At 43.2% G+C, this 23,288-nt stretch overlaps 2 protein-coding genes across 7 annotated transcripts in view; both read left to right on the top strand.

Annotated features, from left to right (window-relative positions):
• Positions 1–9,425, top strand: part of pld2 (phospholipase D2) — a 34,845-nt gene extending 25,420 nt beyond the window's left edge. For both annotated transcript variants that reach the window (XM_058383026.1, XM_058383025.1), the window contains exons 19-25: positions 3,847–3,929; positions 4,075–4,188; positions 4,264–4,313; positions 4,401–4,535; positions 4,977–5,130; positions 7,423–7,540; positions 7,631–9,425. In XM_058383026.1, coding sequence (XP_058239009.1) covers positions 3,847–3,929; positions 4,075–4,188; positions 4,264–4,313; positions 4,401–4,535; positions 4,977–5,130; positions 7,423–7,540; positions 7,631–7,855 — 879 coding nt within the window. In that variant the 3' untranslated portion in view covers positions 7,856–9,425. The remainder of the gene's footprint in view (positions 1–3,846; positions 3,930–4,074; positions 4,189–4,263; positions 4,314–4,400; positions 4,536–4,976; positions 5,131–7,422; positions 7,541–7,630) is intronic.
• Positions 9,426–12,894: 3,469 nt separating this feature from the next.
• mink1 (misshapen-like kinase 1) overlaps positions 12,895–23,288 on the top strand; it is a 37,493-nt gene continuing 27,099 nt past the window's right edge. For 4 of the 5 annotated variants that reach the window (XM_058382992.1, XM_058382990.1, XM_058382991.1 and 1 more), the window contains exons 1-2: positions 12,896–13,781; positions 22,402–22,467. In XM_058382992.1, the coding sequence (XP_058238975.1) occupies positions 13,725–13,781; positions 22,402–22,467 (123 nt within the window). In that variant the 5' untranslated portion in view covers positions 12,896–13,724. Of the gene's footprint in view, positions 13,782–22,401; positions 22,468–23,288 lie in introns of all 5 variants that reach the window. The other variant, XM_058382988.1, reaches the window with a different exon arrangement.

The raw sequence follows: 23,288 nt of genomic DNA, 5'->3' as shown, positions 1-23,288 counted from the left end.
ACATACACACACACACACACACCTCACATACAATCATACACACATACACCTCACATACAAACATACACACACACACACACCTCACATACAAACATACACACACACACACACCTCACATACAAACATACACACACACACACACACACCTCACATACAATCACACACACACACACCTCACATACAATCATACACACACACACCTCACATACAAACATACACACACACACACACCTCACATACAAACATACATACACACACATACACCTCACATACAATCATACACACACACACCTCACATACAATCATACACACACACACCTCACATACAATCATACACACACACACCTCACATACAAACATACACACACACACACACCTCACATACAAACATACACACACACACACCTCACATACAAACATACACACACACACACACCTCACATACAAACATACACACACACACACACCTCACATACAACCATACACACACACACACACCTCACATACAAACATACACACACACACACACCTCACATACAAACATACACACACACACCTCACATACAACCATACACACACACACACACCTCACATACAATCATACACACACACACCTCACATACAATCATACACACACACACCTCACATACAAACATACACACACACCTCACATACAATCATACACACACACCTCACATACAATCATACACACACACACACACCTCACATACAATCATACACACACACACACACACACACACCTCACATACAATCATACACACACACACACCTCACATACAAACACACACACACACACACCTCACATACAAACATACACACACACACACACACCTCACATACAATCATACACACACACCTCACATACAATCATACACACACACACACACCTCACATACAATCATACACACACACACACACACCTCACATACAGTCATACACACACACACACACACACACCTCACATACAATCATACACACACACACCTCACATACAATCATACACACACACACCTCACATACAAACATACACACACACACACACCTCACATACAAACATACACACACACACACCTCACATACAAACATACACACACACACACACCTCACATACAAACATACACACACACACACACCTCACATACAACCATACACACACACACACACCTCACATACAAACATACACACACACACACACCTCACATACAAACATACACACACACACCTCACATACAACCATACACACACACACACACCTCACATACAAACATACACACACACACACACCTCACATACAAACATACACACACACACACACCTCACATACAACCATACACACACACACACACCTCACATACAACCATACACACACACACACACCTCACATACAATCATACACACACACACACACCTCACATACAAACATACACACACACACACACCTCACATACAAACATACACACACACACATACACCTCAGATACAAACATACACACACACACACACCTCACATACAAACATACACACACACACACCTCACATACAATCATACACACACACACACACACACCTCACATACAATCATACACACACACACACACCTCACATACAAACATACACACACACCTCACATACAAACATACACACACACACACCTCACATACAAACATACACACACACACCTCACATACAAACATACACACACACACACACACCTCACATACAAACATACACACACACACATACACCTCACATACAATCATACACACACACACACCTCACATACAAACATACACACACACACACCTCACATACAATCATACACACACACACACACACACCTCACATACAATCATACACACACATACACCTCACATACAATCACACACACACACACCTCACATACAATCATACACACACACACACCTCACATACAATCATACACACACACACCTCACATACAATCATACACACACACACACCTCACATACAATCATACACACACACACCTCACATACAATCATACACACACACACACCTCACATACAATCATACACACACACACCTCACATACAATCATACACACACACACCTCACATACAATCATACACACACACCTCACATACAATCATACACACACACACACACACACCTCACATACAATCATACACACACACCTCACATACAATCATACACACACACCTCACATACAATCATACACACACACACACACACACCTCACATACAATCATACACACACACACACACACCTCACATACAATCATACACACACACACACACCTCACATACAATCATACACACACACACACCTCACATACAATCATACACACACACACACATACACCTCACATACAATCATACACACACATACACCTCACATACAGTCATACACACACACACCTCACATACAATCATACACACACACACACACACCTCACATACAATCATACACACACACACACACACACACACCTCACATACAATCATACACACACACACACCTCACATACAATCATACACACACACACACACACACACCTCACATACAATCATACACACACACACACCTCACATACAATCATACACACACACACCTCACATACAATCATACACACACACACCTCACATACAAACATACACACACACCTCACATACAATCATACACACACACCTCACATACAATCATACACACACACACACACCTCACATACAATCATACACACACACACACACACACACCTCACATACAATCATACACACACACACACCTCACATACAAACATACACACACACACACACCTCACATACAAACATACACACACACACACACACACCTCACATACAATCATACACACACACCTCACATACAATCATACACACACACACACACCTCACATACAATCATACACACACACACACACACCTCACATACAGTCATACACACACACACACACACACACCTCACATACAATCATACACACACACACCTCACATACAATCATACACACACACACACACACACCTCACATACAGTCATACACACACACACACCTCACATACAATCATACACACACACACACACCTCACATACAATCATACACACACACACACACCTCACATACAATCATACACACACACACCTCACATACAATCATACACACACACACCTCACATACAATCATACACACACACACCTCACATACAATCATACACACACACACCTCACATACAATCATACACACACACACCTCACATACAAACATTATTTACTCTGACTAAAGTACAGAAGTCACGCCTCCATCTTCTTCACAGACTGACATAAAGAAGTCACACCTCCTTCACAGACTGACATAAAGAAGTCACACCTCCTTCACAGACTGACATAAAGAAGTCACACCTCCTTCACAGACTGACATAAAGAAGTCACACCTCCTTCACAGACTGACATAAAGAAGTCACACCTCCTTCACAGACTGACATAAAGAAGTCACACCTCCTTCACAGACTGACATAAAGAAGTCACACCTCCTTCACAGACTGACATAAAGAAGCCACACCTCCTTAAACAAACTGACACACAGAAACCATGCCTCCTTTACTGAAACTAAAGTACAGAAGCTTCACCTCTTTTACCGGGACTGACATACAAAAGCCACGCCTCCTTCACAGACTGACATACAGAAGCCACACCTCCTTTTACTGGGACTAAAGTACAGAAGCCACACCTCCTCCACAGGGACTGATGGTCACAGAGACCTTGCCTTGCTATAACAGTGTTATGACTTGTGTTGTGTTTGTTCTCTTTAGAATCAGTTCTTCATTAGCTGTGCTGAGACTGTTCACAACGCCATAGGAGACACTATTGTCAAGAGGATCCTGCGTGCACACAGGTGTGTGTGTGTGTGTGTACAGTGTGTGGTGGGAGGGGTGAGTGGGAGTCTGTGTGGGCATGTAGGATTTGTTCTTTGCCTTTTCACTCGTCTTTTTTTCCTGTGTGTTTGGTGCCAAAATTTGTGTGTGTGTGTGTGTGTGCAGTGAGAAACAGAAGTACAGAGTGTTTGTGGTGCTTCCTCTCCTGCCCGGATTTGAAGGAGACATCAGTGAGGGAGGAGGCAACGCCATCCAGGCTATACTGCACTTTACCTACAGGTACACACACACACACACACACACTTACATGTGCATGTAAACCTCATGAAAGTGTTGTTTGTAACATTTTTATAGGACAATCAACCGTGGAAAGAACTCCATTCTGTCCCGACTCAAGGAACACAGTAAGTGTTTGTCCTTTTAGTTTCAGCCAAACCGGTGTTGCTCTTTGCGATCGTCATGGTGACCGTTCTCCCTTCTCACTCCTCCAGTGCAGGATGAATGGACGCAGTACATCTCCGTGTGTGGCGTGCGCACGCACTCCAAGCTCGGCCACACCCCCATCTCCGAGCTCATCTACGTCCACAGCAAGGCGATGATCGCAGACGACCGCCGCTACATCATCGGTGAGACGTTTTGACCACGACGGTCCTCCTGCTTTATCGCTTAGTCACTATGCTTTTGTCGCCATCTTGTGGCCAGTCCCAGAAATTCAGTTTTAAAACACAACGGGTGTTAGACATCATCCATGTCCATGTGAATGAGTTACTATGGAAACGATAAAGCCCCAAATTTGTGATTTGTATTGCAGACAAAGCTAAATTTACGGCATTTGGCAGACGCCCTTATCCAGAATGACTTATTTTATACAACTGAGCAGTTGAGGGTTAAGGGCCTTGCTCAGGGGCCCAGAAGTGGCAGCTTGGTGGATTCGAATTCACAACCTTCCGATCAATAGTCCAACACCTTTACTGCTAAGCTATCCCTGTCATGTGGTTGCAGGGTTGTAGAAAAACAGGTCACACCTTTTGACCAATCACAATCAAGAATTCCGTGTCGTTCCTCAGGTTCAGCCAACATTAACGACAGGAGCATGATGGGATATCGGGACAGCGAGCTGGCTGTGCTAGTGGAGGATGAGGAGAGGGTTCCGTCCCGGATGAACGGAGAGGAGTACGAAGCCGGGCCTCTGGCGCTCTCTCTGCGCAAGGAGTGTTTCAGGTGTGTGTGTGTGTTTGTGTGTTTGTGTGTGTGTGTTTGTGTGTGTGTTTGTGTGTGTGTGTTTTCTGAAATCTGATTTAGCCGCTCATAACCTTAGAAATCAAAGGTTAATAGGGTTTATACGGAACGATTTCATCCAGCCGCTGTTCGACTCGATCCAGGGTTGGAGGTCACAGCAGGTCAGATGTTTGAAGCTGTTTTTCTTTTTTTCTTCGATTGCTTCCTTCCTGTTTGTGTGAAAGTGTGAAAGTGTGACAGCTTCTGTGAAAGTTAGTTCTGGCATACATTTGGTCTTTGTAAACAGATAATAAGAAGGACTAGACTTGCTGGCGGTGGAAGCATCCAGGTCGGGTTCTGAAGCCTGATTTGTGTGACGATTTTAGCTCCTTAGAGACGTAGAAGGAATGAAGGCCTTTGGGGGGTGGGGTGGGTGGGTGGGTGGGTGGAGTTAAAGGAAAATAATCAACGACGGGATGGTGTCAGTCTCATGCAACTTTAGTTCATGCACACAGGAAATGCTCTTCTATAACACACACACACACATTTGAAAATTGCATGATAGAAAATGAATACATCAGCTGTATTGTGTGTGTGTGTGGCTCCCATAACTCTCCACTCCTTGGAACTTCTTTCTCTGTGTGTGTGTGTGTGTGTGAGAGAGAGAAAGAGAGAGAGAGAGAGAGAGAGAGAGAGTGCATGTTCCATGTCATATCTATCACCTTTCTTCCTTCCTCTTCTGTGTGTGTGTGTGTGTGTGTGTGTGTGTGTGTGTGTGTGTGTGTGGAGCAATTTGTGGTTGGCACGCTGTGTTCTGTACTGCCAGCTCTCGGTTGCTAGGGGAAACGGTGCATTTCTGCAGCACCTTCCTCAACATGATGAGAGATCGCAGCTGTGTTTGAGAGGTGACCTTCCGTGTGTGTGTGTGTGTGTGTGTGTGTGTGTATGTGTGTGTGTGTGTGTGGTGGTACAGTAGCAAGAGGCTCTTCATTTGGTGTTACATGGCATGCTGGGCCACACACACACACCTAGAGTAGAGTTCATCGTTACATCTGATCAGGCTCATGTTTAATACCCGCACCTGCTCACTACTCCAGAGCTTCCTGTGATGCACTTCCTGTGTCATGCTGCACCCCATGCTCGGGGGTAAAACCCGGCTTCTGGACGGAGCAGGGGACTTTCATTTCCTTCAAGTCAGAAGCAGAGCTCAGGTCATGCAGGGCTTCCAGACGACTGGGGGAAAAAAAACTAAGAGCTTCTTCAGTAGAGTCGAGTCAGTGGTCAGAAGTGGAGAGTCAGGATGTGGATAAACGAGTCAGGAAATGAAGGAGGGATGAGAGATATGCTAGCGGATGTGCTGAAATGTGGAAGTCTGTACATATTAGTCTGATATCTATTTATGTTTTCATCTCTCTCTCTCTCTCTCTCTCTCATTCTGTCTCTCTCTCTTTATCTGTCTGTCTTTATAATTACTTCTTGTTCTCTTTCTCATTTACTGACTTTCTCTCTCTCTCTCTCTCTCTCTCTCTCTCTGTTTCTGTTTCTTTCATATCTGTCTGTCTCTCTGTTTGTTTCTCTTTTTCTCTCTGTCCATCTTTCTATTTCTCTCTATTGTTCTTATCTGTATTTGTATCTGTTTCTCTCTCTCTTTTTGTCACTTTGTATTTCTTTCTTTCTTTCTTTCTTTCTTTCTTTCTTTCTTTTTGACATTTGTGTCTGTCTATCTGCCTTTCTCTCTCATTTTGTTTCTCTCTCTCTCTGTTTCTTTGTTTCTCTTTCTTTTATATCTCTGTCTCTGTTTCTTTCTCTTTCTGTCTATCCATCTTTCTGTTTCACTCTTGTTCTTTTCATCTGTATCTGTCTCTCTCTCTCTTTCTCTCTGATTTCCTCTTTCTTTGTTTTCTTACCATTTTTCTGTCTATCTTTGCTTTTCTCTCTCATTTTCTCTCTCTCTCTCTCTCTCTCTCAATCTCACCGTGTTTCGGTTTCTTTCATATCTGTCTCTCTGTGTTTTCTCTTTCTTTCTGTCCACCTTTCTATTTCTCTCTCTCTCTCTCTCTCTCTCTCTCTGACTTTGTCTCTCTCTCTCTATTTTCCTCTTTTGGTGTTTATCTCTCTCTGTCTATCTCTATCTTTCTCATTCTTTCTCTCTTTCTTTTTTTGCTGTTTGTTGCTCTATCTCTTTATGTCTCTCTCTCTCTCTGACTTTGTATTGCTCTCTTTTTTCTGTTTTTGGTGTTTATCTTTTTTGTCTATCTCATTTTCTCTCTCTCTCTCTCTCACTCTCTCTCTCAGGGTGCTGTTGGGGGCTGATTCGGACCCCTCGTTAGATATCGACGATCCCCTCAGTGATAATTTCTTCAGTGAGGTGTGGAATAAAATTGCCCAATCCAACGCTTCCATCTACGAAACAGTGAGTATGAGTGCAGCTTCCAGATCCGTGTGGAAAACATTCAGACACTGAAACACAACTTCCTCCTTCCTTCCTCCTGTTCCTCCGTAGGTCTTCCGGTGCCTTCCGTCAGACTCGATCCGGAACCTGCGAGAGCTGCAGGAACACGTCAGCACTGCGGCTTTAGTCCAGAACGACCCGGAGAAGGCCGCCGAAGAGCTGTGCGCCATCCGAGGCATCCTCGTCCACTTCCCACTGCACTTCCTGTGCGAGGAAAACCTGCTTCCTCCAGCCGTCAGCAAGGAGAGGATGGTTTCTCTGGACGTCTGGACGTAGTAGACGCGGCGTGCGCTAAAAGGAAAAATAAATAAGACTTTAATCCAGACACTTTTATCTAGCCCTGTAGTCGCCGTCTTGGCGAGATAGCGGACCAAAGCGTTTCCTGTCTGTGGTGATGTGACGGAGGATCTGGCTCGGCGCTCGGAAAGCGATTAGCCGAACCCGAAGTGACTCACAGCTCTCTCTGCGGGAACGAGAGGAAGTGTGCGATCTCCTGCAGAGGATTTCACTCAAAATGGCTTGGTGGAAGCTGGAGAGAGAGAGCTGGGCTGCTGTAGATTTGTAAAATGGCGCCTTATGTGTGTGTGTGTGAGTGTGTGTGTGTGTGTGTGTGTGTGTGTGTGTGTGTGTGTGAGTGAGTGTGTGTGAGTGTGAGAGTGTGTGTGAGGAGTGTTTATGGATGAAATGTTCAGGACAGAACGTACATTTTGTGTTGCGTGTAGGCGGACTGCACCACTCTCTCAACCTCTTTTCCTATATCTCTTCATTTTCTCTCTCTCTCTCTCTCTCTCTCTGGTGCTACACCTCACGGTGCGGCGGCAGCAGATCTGTGCGAACATTTGTGGTTGTTATGGTGACAGGTAAAAAAGAGCCGACTGTGAGAGAGAGAGAGAGAGAGAGAGAGAGAGAGAGAGAGAGAGAGAGAGAGAGAGAGAGAGGGAAGAGCGGAAACGAGAGAGGAAGTGTAGATAAATAGCAGACGGAATGCAGTAAGAAGGGAATAAATGGTTTTTAAATGGTGATTGAGGAGAGAGGGATGGAGGGATGGTTTAAAGGGATGATGGAGGGTTTGTGCAAGGGAAGTGAAAGGTTGGTTGTGTGTGTCTGTGTGTGTATGTGTGTGAGCCCTGCAATAATCTCCCTCCCTCTGGGAATTCTGCTTATGTAATACAGCTGTTCTCAAACTCGATGATTGTTCGAAGAGAGAGAGAGAGAGAGAGAGAGAGAGATGAACAGAGTGCTGAGAGAAACGAAGGCAGACGCAACCTGGTCAGCACTCTGCGTTTAATCTGTAGGATAAGGAATCAAAAACATGAAATAAAGGTGAGGAGAAACGGACAAGGCGAGAAACCAGAACCAAAGCTCATTAATCTGACTTTCAGACACAGAAGTAGGTCCGGTGACTTCCGGCTGCGTCTCAAACAGCTCCCTAGTTCCCTAAAACACGGGTTCAGGCACTGCTGAGGTTTCTGAGTCGCTACACATCGGGACACTCGATTTCTGCCGACGTTCTGATGTCCTCAGCAGTCCTCGAATGTAAAAGCCCCCAGATCTTCTCTCTCACAGAGATCGTAGGCTGCAGTTTCTAGTGAATATTTTTGAATCACACTTAGATTCAAATGAACTGTATATAGAATGTCAAATAATCTTTCCTGTTCTTGAGTTTGGTTCATTTGCCTTGAACAAATGGGTTTGGGTATGGAGCTTGGTTGCTCTTTGTTTTTTGTTTTTTTCTGTGGTGCATTGTGGGATTGTTTTTAGGGAGCGAACGTTCGTGAGAAAGAGAGAGAGAGAGAGAGAGACTGTGAGACGATGCTCAGAAAGGCCGACTCCTTGATCAGCACCCTGAACTACTGGACTAGGGAGCTGATTGGGACGCAGCCGTAATCTGAGAGACTTTCCGGAAAGTTCAAACACCATTCTTCCTTATATTCCTTGCACATTGTACATTTTCAGATTTCGACAACTCCCTTAAAAAAAAAAAAAGTGTTTTATTCTTAGAATAAGGAAACATCTCAGAAGTTTTTTTTAGGGGTGATGACGCATATGCTACAGATGAGGTATAATGGAGAAAATCAACGCCCCTTTAAGAACATCTTTTCTCTTGGTTTTCTTCCACGGAGACTCTTCGACTAGACTTATTATTTCAGCTAAACAGAAGTCGAAGGTTAAAATCATGCTGTTGAGTTATAATAGTGGATGATATAGTAAAGCACCAGTGGAAAGCTGCCAGTGAAACTACTGGACTGTAGTGACTACTGAATGGCGAGCACTAGAGCACTTAAGACAACTGCATACTGCCATAATGAATAGAGGTGATGCAACTGAATATTCACAGAAATGATTTCATGAATTTCAAATCATCCTGATGTAGCAATCGCGGTTAGTCGGAATCTTTCACCGATTCCTGGCCAATCAGACGGTTTCAATCAGACTGCTTAGTTGACGTGATTATGTGACGTAGCCCGAGGTCAAGAAACCGTCAGAGCCACAATTCAAACACGGTCACGTGACGTGATGTTTCTACATCTGGTTTTATTTATGGTTGTTTTGGGGTTTTTTTCTACCCAAGGGCAAAAAACATCTGGTTGAAGCCACGCCCACTCCAGTTCCAAATGGGAATATTTGGAGCACCGGATATACAGATTGCCTGTATACTAAATACTATTTCAGCAGGACGTAGACCAAGTACGGAAGCTTTAGAATACTAAGACCTGTAGTATGAAGGCGTAACGCAGGTACTAATAAACTAAACCGTGTATTCGTTAGGAGAACCCGTGCTACCATGTTCAATAGACCAGGCACGGAATACTCATCCTGCTGTACCTAATAATATGTCAAAACTCTAGTTGGCATACTAAATACATTCCATCTTTCTCTGCTACATACATTCCAGCTAGGTTATTTCCATGCTACTGACATTTCTTTTCGTTTTGTTTTCCTTCTCGATCACGTATGATTCTTGCCGATCACCGGTTCGTCGGAGTAGGAGATTATTTTTGCCTGTCACTTTTTAAACTGTAGACGTTTAGTGCAATACCTGTACATGTAAAATCACTCTCTGATATTTTTTTCTCTAAACTTTAACGGTGGTATATTTTTGTATACTGTGTTCTTCCTATTATTTTTTTCCTCTCTAAATGGTAGATATTTTAGCAGAACCCTGTACAGATCCTAATGTAGGGTTCTCTCTCATACTTTGCACCTCAATGATACTGAATACAATACTAATGTTATGTTTGAATGTGCTGGTGTGTGTATATATATATATATATATATATATATATATATATATATATATATATATATATATATTGCTCTCATGCTAGCTAGTTAACAGAATATTTGACTGACCAACTGCTGCTAGTCCAGCGAAAATGTACAAAATAAACGATTAACCTTTGCTAAAGTCTTTCTCGTTTTTTTGTCCAGGATAAATACATCACTTGCTGGCTTTCTCAATGTCAAATATCACACACACACACACACACACTGTTAGAATGCAGAATTAGCAATAACTTTGCATCTCAGATTGGTTTTAAGATTTTAAAGGAGGGGTTAGTTATTTCTAGAGCCCTCTACTGTAGGTAAAGTGAACTACTTTGACAAAGACAAACAGTCAAGTCCCTAATTATCCAGGTCTCTGTTGTTGAAATTACATACACCTCCTGAATGGCCTCGGAGGTCATTTCTGGGCCAGAAAAATATAAACAAAAGCCAGAAATAAAAACAAATATGCTGAAATCAATTATATGGCATTGTATGGAATCATCCATCCATCCATTGTCTATACCAGCTTTATTCCTAATTAGGGTCACGGGGGTGTGCTGGAGCCTATTCCAGCACACATTGGGCTGAAAGGCAGGGGTACACCCTGGACAGGTCGCCAGTCCATCACAGGGCCTCATGTAGACAGACAACTACACACACTCACAGAAAGGCCCCTGCCTGTTTCAACCCGGGATTCGAACCCAGGACCTTCTTGCTGTGAGGCAATGTTATAGGATTATTATGAGTCTTAAAATGTTTCACAACATCGCAAACTGCAACTTTAAACTTTCCTCAACTGTTTTTAAAAAATGTTATTATTTTGATTGATTGATGAAATGTGTTGTGTTTGGTTTTGGGCTACTACAATGATTGTTGTATTCCTACTTGCCATTCTTTTAAGCCTTCAAACTAGTAATCCGTACCTATGGAAGAACACCAAATGACTCCCTACAGGATAAGTAGTGCACTGCCAAATCTATTTGTGGCTTAACGTATGGAGCAGAGAGTCATTTAGGATTCAGTATATGCTCTGCTCCAACAAGCTGTTCAGATACTAACTACATGATCACATGTCGTGGACTCTCAGTCATTAAAAATTCGTTTACATGGTTTTTTTTAACAGCAACAAGCATTTCTTGTCATAACAAGCCCTTGAAATGAAGGGTGCGAGTTTGTGATTTGTTAATCCCCCCTCCCCCTCCACCTATGGCTCCGCGCGCGCGCGCACACACACTGGGTCGCGCGCGAGCCTTAGGTCCGTTCGAAATGTGAAATAAATAAATAAGTGTTGGGAGTCGACTCCGAGTCTAGTTTCAGTTGTTAGGCGAAGAGGGAAATAGATTCTAGGAATCGATTCCTCGACGTATCGATCTGAAATTCTAGGAATCGATTCCAGACAGTCAACGTTTCGATTCGAAGAGTCGGTTCCTCAGACTTCTCGTTCTCTCGGTTTTTAAGATTGGTTCTCGGTTCGGAATCAAACTAAATCACAAGGCAAGGAAAGAAAATAAACATTTATTGATTCATCTTTGGCAAACAGATTTGTTCTTAATACGACTGCGGGGGAGAAATATCACTGGTGAACAATGAGCTGGAATAATTATCACACACTTTCGCACCTAGGACAAAATGTACCTACTGGTTTTTTTTTTTTTTTTTTTTTTTGGAGACCCTTGCACCCAGCCAGAATAAACCCATGCACAAGAATTTATGCATAACACTTCACACCAAAACTGGAACATGTTGTCTGGAACATGTTTGGGCAAGTAAAGGGTAATTAATAGTAATGCTACAGAATATGTAAAGGCAGCATCCTATACAGTTTGTGAGAAGCTGATGTGCCCACAAATGTAAGTTATGTAAGCTAAAAAAAAAAAAAAAAAAAGTATTTCGGAGAGCTGTGACTTCTTTCTCCACGTTACATGATTCAGCTTCGGGGAGAATCGACTCGAAGAACCGACTCAGTTTGGGATCGACTCTCAAACCCTGGCGCGCGAGCGAGCGCGCGTGCGTGCGTGCGTGCGCGCGCTCGCTCTCTCTCTCTCTCTCTCTCTCTCTCATCGCCTGACGGAAGGAGCGAAAGTTTGCGAGGCGGGCCGGATTATTCCACATAAACACTCCTGCTGCTGCCCTTTCGGCGACGTTCCCCGACTGTCCATCCACTTGTACGAGCTACGGGGCAGGCGTGAATGTCCGTGACGAACCCTGTAATGTGATTAGAAAGCTCGTGTTGTTGTTCTCGGTGCGTGGGAAGCCGAAGCGTTAAACGGCGCTGGTGCGGAGACTGTCCTGATGTTTATTAGCTCAGCTAGCCTGCGACTTAACTTCTTTCGTGGACGTCAGTAGTGGATTTTTTTTTTCCTTTGGGGCACGGCGACACTTTACAATAATAAACTTGACGTTTTTAGAACCCGTGTTTTTTTTGTGGGGGGAAAAAAAATGAGCGGCGAACGGGAGCTCGGTTTCCGAAATATGTTCGATAGTGTCGGTAATACCGGAGCTGTGACTCGGCACGAGCGGCGCCTCGAGCTCCAGGCGCGCTGCGACGCAATCTGAGGAATTAGCCACAGTGCTAACGTTTTTAGCTCCTTACCGCGTTTATCACTCCAGCCGTGTAGGAGCAGGCCTGTATAAACATTTGCTTCTTTTTACAGAATTGTCTCAACACACACATATATGCCTTTTTTCCCCATTAATATTCCACAAAATTTCTCTCACGTAGCTAGCATTACGCAGTCAAGCCTGTCACATTAGGAGCCGCGGAATTTAATGGGACCTGAGAAGTTTTTTTGAGACGCAGTTCCCCCCCCCACCACGGTTTGGACATAAACACAGGGGTTTTTATTTTTTCCTCTCTGACTAAACTTGGACAAAAATGTCGGAAAACGCACCAACCCGGAGTCTGGATGAGATCGACCTGGCAGCTCTGAGGGTGAGAGACATGTATGAAATAATGCTGATAAGAGTGTTAATGTTATGCAGGTCCACATTACAGAGTAATCCCACGGATTAAGACACGCATGCTCAGTGCTGCATGCAGGTTTAGGTTTGCTCTTTCTGCCGCCTCCATCATTAAACCTGTTTGCGTTGCTAGATCGGTATCGTCTCCCTGCTCGTGAGGTTCGTCCTGTTTTTGGTCACGAGCAGGCCCTTGGTTTAGTGCGAGTGTCAGCGTGCAGTTCTGCACCGCTTCCTTATTGACCAGCCGTGAGCACTCGTGTCTCATTATAATCTTTCCTGTGCGGTTGTGCAGTGTTATGATCAGCCGTGAACACTTCTGCTTTCTTATGAACAGCTGTGTGCACTTGTGGTGTTAATGAAAGCCAGGTGCACTTGTGCTGTGTTATGATCGGCTGTGTTATGAACCGGTATGTGTGCATTTGTGCTATGTTATGATCAGATATGAACACTTGTGCTGTGTTATGATCAGATATGAACACTTGTGCTGTGTTATGATCAGATATGAACACTTGTGCTGTGTTATGAACAGCTATGAACACTTGTGCTGTGTTATGAACAGCTATGAACACTTGTGCTGTGTTATGAACAGCTATGAACACTTGTGCTGTGTTATGAACAGCTATGAACACTTGTGCTGTGTTATGAACAGCTATGAACACTTGTGCTGTGTTATGAACAGCTATGAACACTTGTGCTGTGTTATGAACACCTATATGCACTTGTGCTGTGTTATGAACACCTATATGCACTTGTGTTACTATGAACAGCCACAAGCTCTTGTGCTGTGTTATGAACATCTGTGAGCACTTGGTGTTATTATGAACAGTTTAGGGGCAGTCCAGCTGAGGCAGTTCATTTTAGGAGCAGTTTAGTTTAGGAGTAGTTCAGTTATGGGCGGTTGAGTTTAGGGGTGGTTCAGTTTAGTTGGGGCAGTTCAGTTGAGGAGCTGTTCAGTTGGGGGCAGTTCAGTTGGGGGCAGTTCAGTTTAGGAGCAGTTCAGTTGGGGGCAGTTCAGTTTAGGGGCAGTTCAGTTTAGGGACAGTTCAGTTTAGGGGCAGTTCAGTTTAGAGACAGTTCAGTTGGGGCAATATTGGGCAGTTCAGTTTAGGGGCAGCTCAGTTTAGGAGCAGTTCAGTTGGGGCAATATTGGGCAGTTCAGTTTAGGGGCAGCTCAGTTTAGGAGCAGTTCAGTTTAGGAGCAGTTCAGTTGGGGGCAGTTCAGTTTAGGAGCTGTTCAGTTTAGGAGCTGTTCAGTTTAGGAGCAGTTCAGTTGGGGGCAGTTCAGTTTAGGAGCTGTTCAGTTTAGGAGCAGTTCAGTTGGGGGCAGTTCAGTTTAGGAGCTGTTCAGATTAGGGGCAGTTCAGATTAGGGGCAGTTCAGATTAGGGGCAGTTCAGTTTAGAGACAGTTCAGTTGGGGCAATATTGATCCATTTCAGCATCATTTAGATCCTGCTGCAGCATCATCAAGCTTCCAAAAAGCTCCACCCTTCAGCCTTCAGTAGGATTTGTACGAGCTCAAACAGAAGGGCTTTTTTCTTCTGTGTGTTTTCTCTGAGCATGCTGTGTAATGTCACACACACAGTCAAACGACAGTGTGTGTGTGTGTGTGTTTGTGTGTGTGTGTTTGTGTCTGGACAAATCACAAGTGTTCATGGAGCCTGACTAGTTGTAATTTTTTCCTGATGAGTGCACTATGGCTATAACTGAAATGCGTGACCTATTTAACTGACTGGCTGGCTGATCGTCCATCTGTTTGTGTTTGGGCAATGAGTGAGTGAGTGAGTGTGTGTGTGTGTGTGTGTGTGTAAATTATATTTGTCTGTTAGGGATGCACCAGCCTGATACTGGAAGTTGTTGCAGACGCTCGACTCGGTCATGGTGAGGACGTCAGTATCGGATCAGCATCAGAAATTCAGAGCTGTGTCAGAAATCAGAAAATAAACGACAGCATCCGTTATGTCCATATACATCAGTCTGCGTTTTTGTGCATTTCTGTTTGCTCCCTTCTTTTTCCTTCTGTTTCCTTCCAGGTTAGCATGACCCACACACACACACACAGCTGTTGTCTGAATGAGGGATAGGCTTACAGCAGAAGGAGTGGTGGCATTGAGCATGCATGTTTAGTGTAATCATAAGCTCTGTTGTTATACACTGGGAATTCCCACGAAAATCCGACTCATGCACAGTTAGACGTCTTATTGTGATCATGTAGCCCATATCTCAAAGTGATCGTTTTTCAGTGGCCCAAAAGCCTCATCTTTTGTTTTTTGTTGCTTTATCAGCTTTCAGACCCACATTATGTACGTTTCAGGAAGTATAATGTGTTCTGTGGAAACTAGATAGAGAGGAAAAGAACTTGCTCACTTTAGTACACATTCGTGGGGAACTTATAGGAAGCGTGCTAATGCATTGATGGAGAGATGATTCTGATTCAGACGTTTCAGCACACTGTGACTTGTTCAGCGTAAAGAAGAGCTTTAATTTGGTTGTATTTGGTATTTAGGTCTTGGCCTTTAATATTTAGGTCATATCTCATGTCATCTGCCCTGACCTGACCTTTGGTGTTTTTGTTGTTTTCTGTCCACGTCAAACTAGCCAGCTGATTGGAAAAATACTCGATGTAATTCAGTCTAAACTTGCCTGGTTTGTAATCACATCAGGGAACACAATTTTGTCATTTCCATTTTGAGCACAGATGCCATATTGACTAATTCTGGTACAAACCACAGTTTCCCACAGATCTGTTGGGAAATATGGCGACAGTGTAATGTGCTACAGCAGACAAAGACATTCTATACAATTGTGTGCTTTAAACAATTTAGTGTTTTGCACATTTAAGGATACTGTGTGCATGATCTGTTGAAGCAGGAATAAATCATTCTCCATGTTGAATTTTAACACTAATTAAAAAAAAATATCCATGTAGACATACAGCGACCAGGCAAAACATTATGACCGCCTGCCTAATATGTTTTTGGTCCCCCTTTTGACCCGTCATACACTGTGTATTTTGACACCTTTCTGTCAGAACCGGCATTAACTTCTTCAGCAATTTGAGCAACAGTAGCTCGTCTGTTGGATCGGATCACACGGGCCAGCCTTCTCTCCCCACGTGCGTCAATGAGCCTTGGCCACCCATGACCCTGTTGCCGGTTCACCACTGTTCCTTCCTTGGACCACTTTTGATAGATACTGACCACTGCAGACCGGGAACACCCCACAAGAGCTGCAGTTTTGGAGATGCTCTGATCCAAACGTCTAGCCCTCACAATTTGGTCCTTGTAAAACTCGCTCAAATCCTCACGCTTGTCCATTTTTCCTGCTTCTAACACATCAACTTTGAGGACAAAATGTTCACTTGCTGCCTAATATATCCCACCCACTAACAGGTGCCATGATGAGCAGATAATCAGTCTTATTCACTTCACCTCTCAGTGGTCATTATGTTATACCTGATCGGTGTAACTCTGTAGCAGAGACCTTGTGTGCTTCCCTTTATCTTCTTGTTCAGATTGTTTTCTTTTGACAAGAACACAATTTTAACTCATTTCTGTACTCGCCAGATCAATTTCACAAACAGTGTAGCAGTCGGAAAACACCTTTAGTGTTGTGTAGAGTTTTAGTATTGATTCTAACGCGGGGATTATGTCAGAAAAAATCGGCAACAATCCAGTAACTCTGTGAAGAAAGGAGTTGAACCCTGATGGTTAAGATGTTTGAATGAACAAAAGTACAATTTTACCTGCAGTGACCTAAACCTCATGATGAGTTGTGATGATAAAGGAGTGTGTGTGGTCAAAACTCAAAAAGTACCTAAAGTTACAGTTTAACAGAACAAAAAAAAAAAAAAAAAAAAAAGTTCAGCCCTCCTAACTTGTCTCGAAGTTCATACAAGTACCTTGAAGATTTCCTCTTGTAATCACCGAAGGCTTTGCAACCATAACTCAGAGACTGGGCTCATCTGAACCTCCACGAACACATGACTTGAAAGCGCTGCGCTTGTGAGACTGACGTAAAGAGCCTTCAGCAGTTTGTTTTGCTCGTCAACAATGGCAACTTTGTTTTTCTGGGTCATGCCAGGGAATTATATGTGAACTGAAAGCGCTGAAACTCTCGGGAAAACCACCTACATGCTTTGACACAGACTCCATGGTTACTATCAGTAAGCACTGGAGCAGAGCAGCAGCAGCAGCTTAGCTGGTTAAGTTCTAGCTCTGGGGACTGGACGGCTGTGGGTTCAAGTCTCAGGATTAACAGAAATCAATCGGAGCCTTGAGTCTAAGCTGCTGTAATTGCGCAAGTCGTTTAGGAAGAACCTTGACAGAAAATTAAACCTGGGCGATAAAATCACATAGTCGATACTTAAAGATGTTTCTATTAATCGTTCATATGGATCGTGTGTAAAAAGCTTTTAATGTATTTCATAAAGGAGTGTATCCCAATTTCTATGCGAAATGTGATATATATATATATATATATATAAACTAAAACAGAAGCTCAAGAAGCAGTGTAAAAGATGATTAATTTTTGATCATAACTATGAAAGTATCTTATTGCTTTATGTAATAATAACAATGTTATAAATAAATGAAATAGTTATAACAGCAGCCTTCTCCTGGCACATGAGTCAATCGACACATAAATCTGGAACACGAGTCAGGTGTGTGTGTGTGCATTGAACACTCCAATATTTAACTCTTTTCCCTAAAAGCCCCGCCCCCTTTCCTTCATCTGACATGCATTATCACACTATCAAATGCACTATACCATCACCCTTTCATACACTCCTGCTATCACCGGTTGATGACGGTATCGACTATGGAGGCGTGTCGTGTAGGCCGCAGCCACGCCGAGGACAGACAAGCAGGGGGCGTGGCCAGACATCCCGTATTGATGGATATCATTATCCAACTCGTCAGTCATCCGAATCCTACAATGCAATGATGTGGCATTCTAGCCGAGAATCTATTCATGAGAAATAGAATCGATCAATACGTGTAGAGTTTAGTTAGCATCAGACCCTGCATACGTTATCAGGGACGAGTTTCAACGGCAGATCAGTAGTAAAGATGTCATTTCAAGCTATTTGTAAAAGCACTATATTGAAAATGTCATGTTTATATTTTTTATTGCTGTTTACTATCCATACCTTCATCCTTTTTTTTTTTCCCCCAGGCAGACTATTACATTTTTGGTGATCAGAGTGATTTCTTGTTCAGGATAATTAATTTTATAATTCTATTACATTGAAATAAGGATTTGGTGAATATAGCACAGCTATGAGGTAGAGTCTATGAGGAATTACAGCTAAGGTACACAGATGAAATTGTGTCTCACCATTTGGAGCAGTTTTTTTTTTGTTTAACCAAGCTGACAAAGCAGAGGGAACATAGCATTCAGTCCTTTATTCGCTTCTTTTTTTTTTCTTCTTCTTCTCACTGTGTGTGTGTGTGTGTGTGTGTGTGTGTGTGTGTGTGTGGAGAGCAGTGGTGAGCTGGTACAGCGAGTTACGTGCCACGACTCTGCAGGCCGCTGTGTGGAATTCATCCCGAGTGAGAGAAAGAGAGATGGAGAGAGAGAGAGAGAGACGGAGCGAGAGAGCGCCGTTAAGAGTGATGATTCACTTGAGCTCTTTGTTTAATAGGTTGTCCTGTGAATCGCCCACTCAGTGATACACGCAAAAACGTTACGAGATACATCAACACACAGTACACACACTACTGTCTGGACCATTTCGACCTGTATTCTAATCTCCGTTCCGTCCCACTGGACGACGTGACAAGCACCGGATCATCCCCGAGAATTTAAACATATAAACCGGCCCATTACGGAATGATCAGATGATCAAAGTGTGTTGTCCGTGTCCGTTAGGCCTGTTTGGACCTGAGATGATTTCTGTGTTGTGTTTCCGTGGGTGCTTGGACAGTTGTTGTTTTTTTTTTTTTGTTTAAATGGTCATCCGAGTAACGAATAAAATTAATGGCTGGCCTTTTGTTAGTGTTATCACTCTGTGCTGATACTGTCAGACACCGAGAGAGAGAGAGAGAGAGAGAGAGAGAGAACGAGTCGTCATGCTGTGTATCAAAGGTTACTGAACGTCTCTGATAAATAATACTGGGTTTGGAAGGAAAAAGACACACAGACTGATGGAGAGAAACAAATAAAATGACACAGAAACAGACACTGAATAAAAAGAGAGAGAGTCAGACAAATAAAAAAGGGATTGATAGAAAGTGACAGACATGGATGAAGAGAGACAGACCAATAAAAAGTGACAGAAATGGACGAAAAGAGACACTGATAGACGGATAGAGACGGTTGCAGTCGAACAGCTTTTACATGATTTGAGTAAATTTCCCTAGCTTGCTTCTGAGTGTTATCTTGGATTTTCACCACTCAGGGCTGAATACATGAAGGTTCGTCTGGGAGTCCAGCATATTTACAGGCCTGACGGTAGAGCCGCAGCAGCGTGTTAGTTTTGATACTTTTCCCTCAGTCATTTTTGTTGATGCAGCAAAACCCAACAGCTTGGACTTTCCTAAAAAGCTCAAAAAGGAAGAGCAGTGACGCAAATGTGACAAACAATACTGTTCTACTCAGCAGTTATGGGTTCATATTCCGCTGCAATACACTAACTTAGCAAAAACAAGTTCAGTGTTACGGGACAGGAACGGCTTTACGCTCTCAGTTTATGTTGTAAGGTAACGCAGCGTTTTGGGAAACTGTCCCGTAAATACGTGCAGGTTTGTGTGGGTGTGAACGACTGAGCCAGATGTTTTTAATTTCTTTTCGAAGTGTGATTCTTCGTCTGTGTCCACCTCTGCAGCCTGGGATTGAAGAGTCGCCTGGAGATGTTGAGGCTTATGATGGCACATTTTTCCTCTTCTTTTTCCAGTTCACTGTTATTTCACCCCCACAGGTTTTACACACACACACACACACACACACAGGCACTTGGTGTTGTCATAATATGAATCTCTTTCGCCTCTACACTAATACCACATTAAGCACTGCTCTACTGAGATGCTGCAGTAGCAGGGAAAAAAACATCATTAGTGCTAATGAACGACAGATTTCTCACATCTGTTTCTGAAAAGTGTCAACTCCGACAAGCTGGGATTCACATTTTTGGCCATGTAAAGAACCAGACACACCGCTAGCGTCGTGTTTTCAATCTAAATGATGATAAACAAAAGTGAAATGAAAATGGCGTCAACAGCCAACACGTCACACAGGCTCTAGCTCATACATGTCAATGTAGCTAAGGTTAAGTCGAGTAAAAGTCTAATCGGAAGGATAAACGAACAAAAAGAAACCAGAATGGATTTATCTGACCCCAGTTTCCCATAAAGATTGATGCCGAGCCGATGTTGTAATGCTATAATTTTTGTGACTCCATCATGTATGCTAGCATAGCGCAATTAACTGCTTTCACGCTAGCCAGCAATAACGTTCCATGTGACTTCACTTGGGGGAGAAACTAACCCCAGGAATTCTGTTATTCCTTTTTGGAAATTCAGAGGTGCAAGCTTTGTTGAATTTGTCGCTGGTAGGCATGGCCAATCCGACTACTTTTCAGTTCAGGTAATAAATAAAAAAATAATTTGCCAAATTCCATACAGTCCCACATTGTTCACCACTCAACGAAGCAAACTTCAGAGCTTGCTAGCTAAACAGTGAGGTTTTCTATAAGGAGAAATTGAGGTTTTCACACTGAGGAAAGGAGTCTCCAGAGTCAGTAAGCGTTTCATCATCGCAGCTTGCAGTGCACTCTCTGTTCTGTAGCTCTGCTTTGTTTTCTCGTCCTGTACTAACATCGTCAACGTCGTTTCCTGTAGGTCAAGTGTTCGTGACTCGAGCTGCAGATGGAACAATTTTTGCTACTTTGCCCTGCTTTTATTGGTGCAAACTTCAGATAACTCTGATCATATACTGTGTGTTGCCTATTGTACTCGATTGTCTGTTGTACACACACACACACACACAACTCTTGTGTCCACTTATTGCATCAGCTAGAAACGTGTCTTGTGTTTTGCTGCTTGTTTTTCTTTCAAACCCCGACGTTTTTATTCTGTCTCAGTGAGATGATTCTCTGATGTAATTGTGCTTTAGTAAAATAAAAAAAAAAAGGAATTCAGTGAAAGAGAGAGTGCTTTTAGGTGACTGTGTGTGTATGAGTGTAAGCGTGATGACCAGCAGCCTTGTCCAATCACTGAGCAGCACAGAGGCCACATTGAATAAGTGTTTGTGTGTGTGTGCGCCACGTCTTTTACGTAGCCACACTTTACCTTTGAGTACGTAACGACTCCTGACAGGTGACCATGCCAGACTGCTACTGTAACACTCACTCACTCTCCAGGAACTTTGGCAAGGTGAAACACAACTCGACTCGTCCACACACTTTTTCTGCTGATTGCTTTCCTGACCTTGGGCTGTCAGTCAGCACAGAGCTCCGAGATAAAGTGTATTTATAACTGTGTGTGTGTGTGTGTGTGTGTGTGTGGGCATGTAAAATGTGTCTGTGTGTGTTAATAACACACACTCTCTCGCTCTCTCTCTCTCTCTCTCTCTCTCTCTCTCTCTGTGCCAGGATCCAGCAGGAATCTTTGAGCTGGTGGAAGTCGTGGGCAACGGTACCTACGGGCAGGTGTACAAGGTGAGAAGAGGGAGGGATGGATGGATGGATGGAGGGAGGGAAAGAGGAAGAAAGAAAGCAGGATGGATTAATGATGTTTGATGACGACTCCAGTCGTGTTATTTAACATATGCGTGGGTGAGTTAGTGAAGGAGGGAGGGAGTGACAGAGCGCCAGGTCCCCAAATGCAGCACTGTATTTGCGAAGCCGTAGCTGTAATAAAGGTAGACAGGCTTGCAGTTAGTCTATAACATGATTTGGACACATTAGGAACATAAGCGTTGACCGTCCAGAGCCGATAAACGCTTTAATAAAAGTCCCTGGAGTTCAGCGAAAAAATAAAAATAGGCCCCTTTAGCCAATCACGAGCATTTATGCAAATTATTAAGCTGAAGGTGGCTCATCAGTCCAGAGACAAGCTACAGGGCTCAAGACCTTGTTTTATTTTATCTCTTTAAAGGGGAAAAAATCAATCACGAAAACTAAAACGGACGCATGTTTATTATTTCTGTGTGTGCGCACCAGTCTAAAACATAATCAGCATAATAAGCATTAAAAGGTAGCTGTTGTCGCCATTGTGCGTGTTGTGTGTTATCTGGACCCTGTACTCGGGTCTACCTTTCCAAAGCACACCATCTACAATATCCTCTTAGCTCTAATGCAAGATTAAAGAACAAAACTCTGGACACGTCTGTAGTGTAGAGGGAGATAAAGGGATAGTGTAAATTTCATTATGTGATGTTTTTTTTTCTCTCCCCCCCAGCTTTAAGTATCATCTATTGCCCTGAGACAGAACGCAGAGATGAAATGAGAGATGCTGTCAGGTTTTGATATGACGGATG

This window comes from Hemibagrus wyckioides, linkage group LG28 (genome assembly GCF_019097595.1).
Source record: "Hemibagrus wyckioides isolate EC202008001 linkage group LG28, SWU_Hwy_1.0, whole genome shotgun sequence".
Lineage (NCBI taxonomy): Eukaryota > Metazoa > Chordata > Actinopteri > Siluriformes > Bagridae > Hemibagrus > Hemibagrus wyckioides.
Note: the sequence above shows the minus strand (reverse complement) of the source record. Positions and strands in the feature narration are given on the sequence as shown.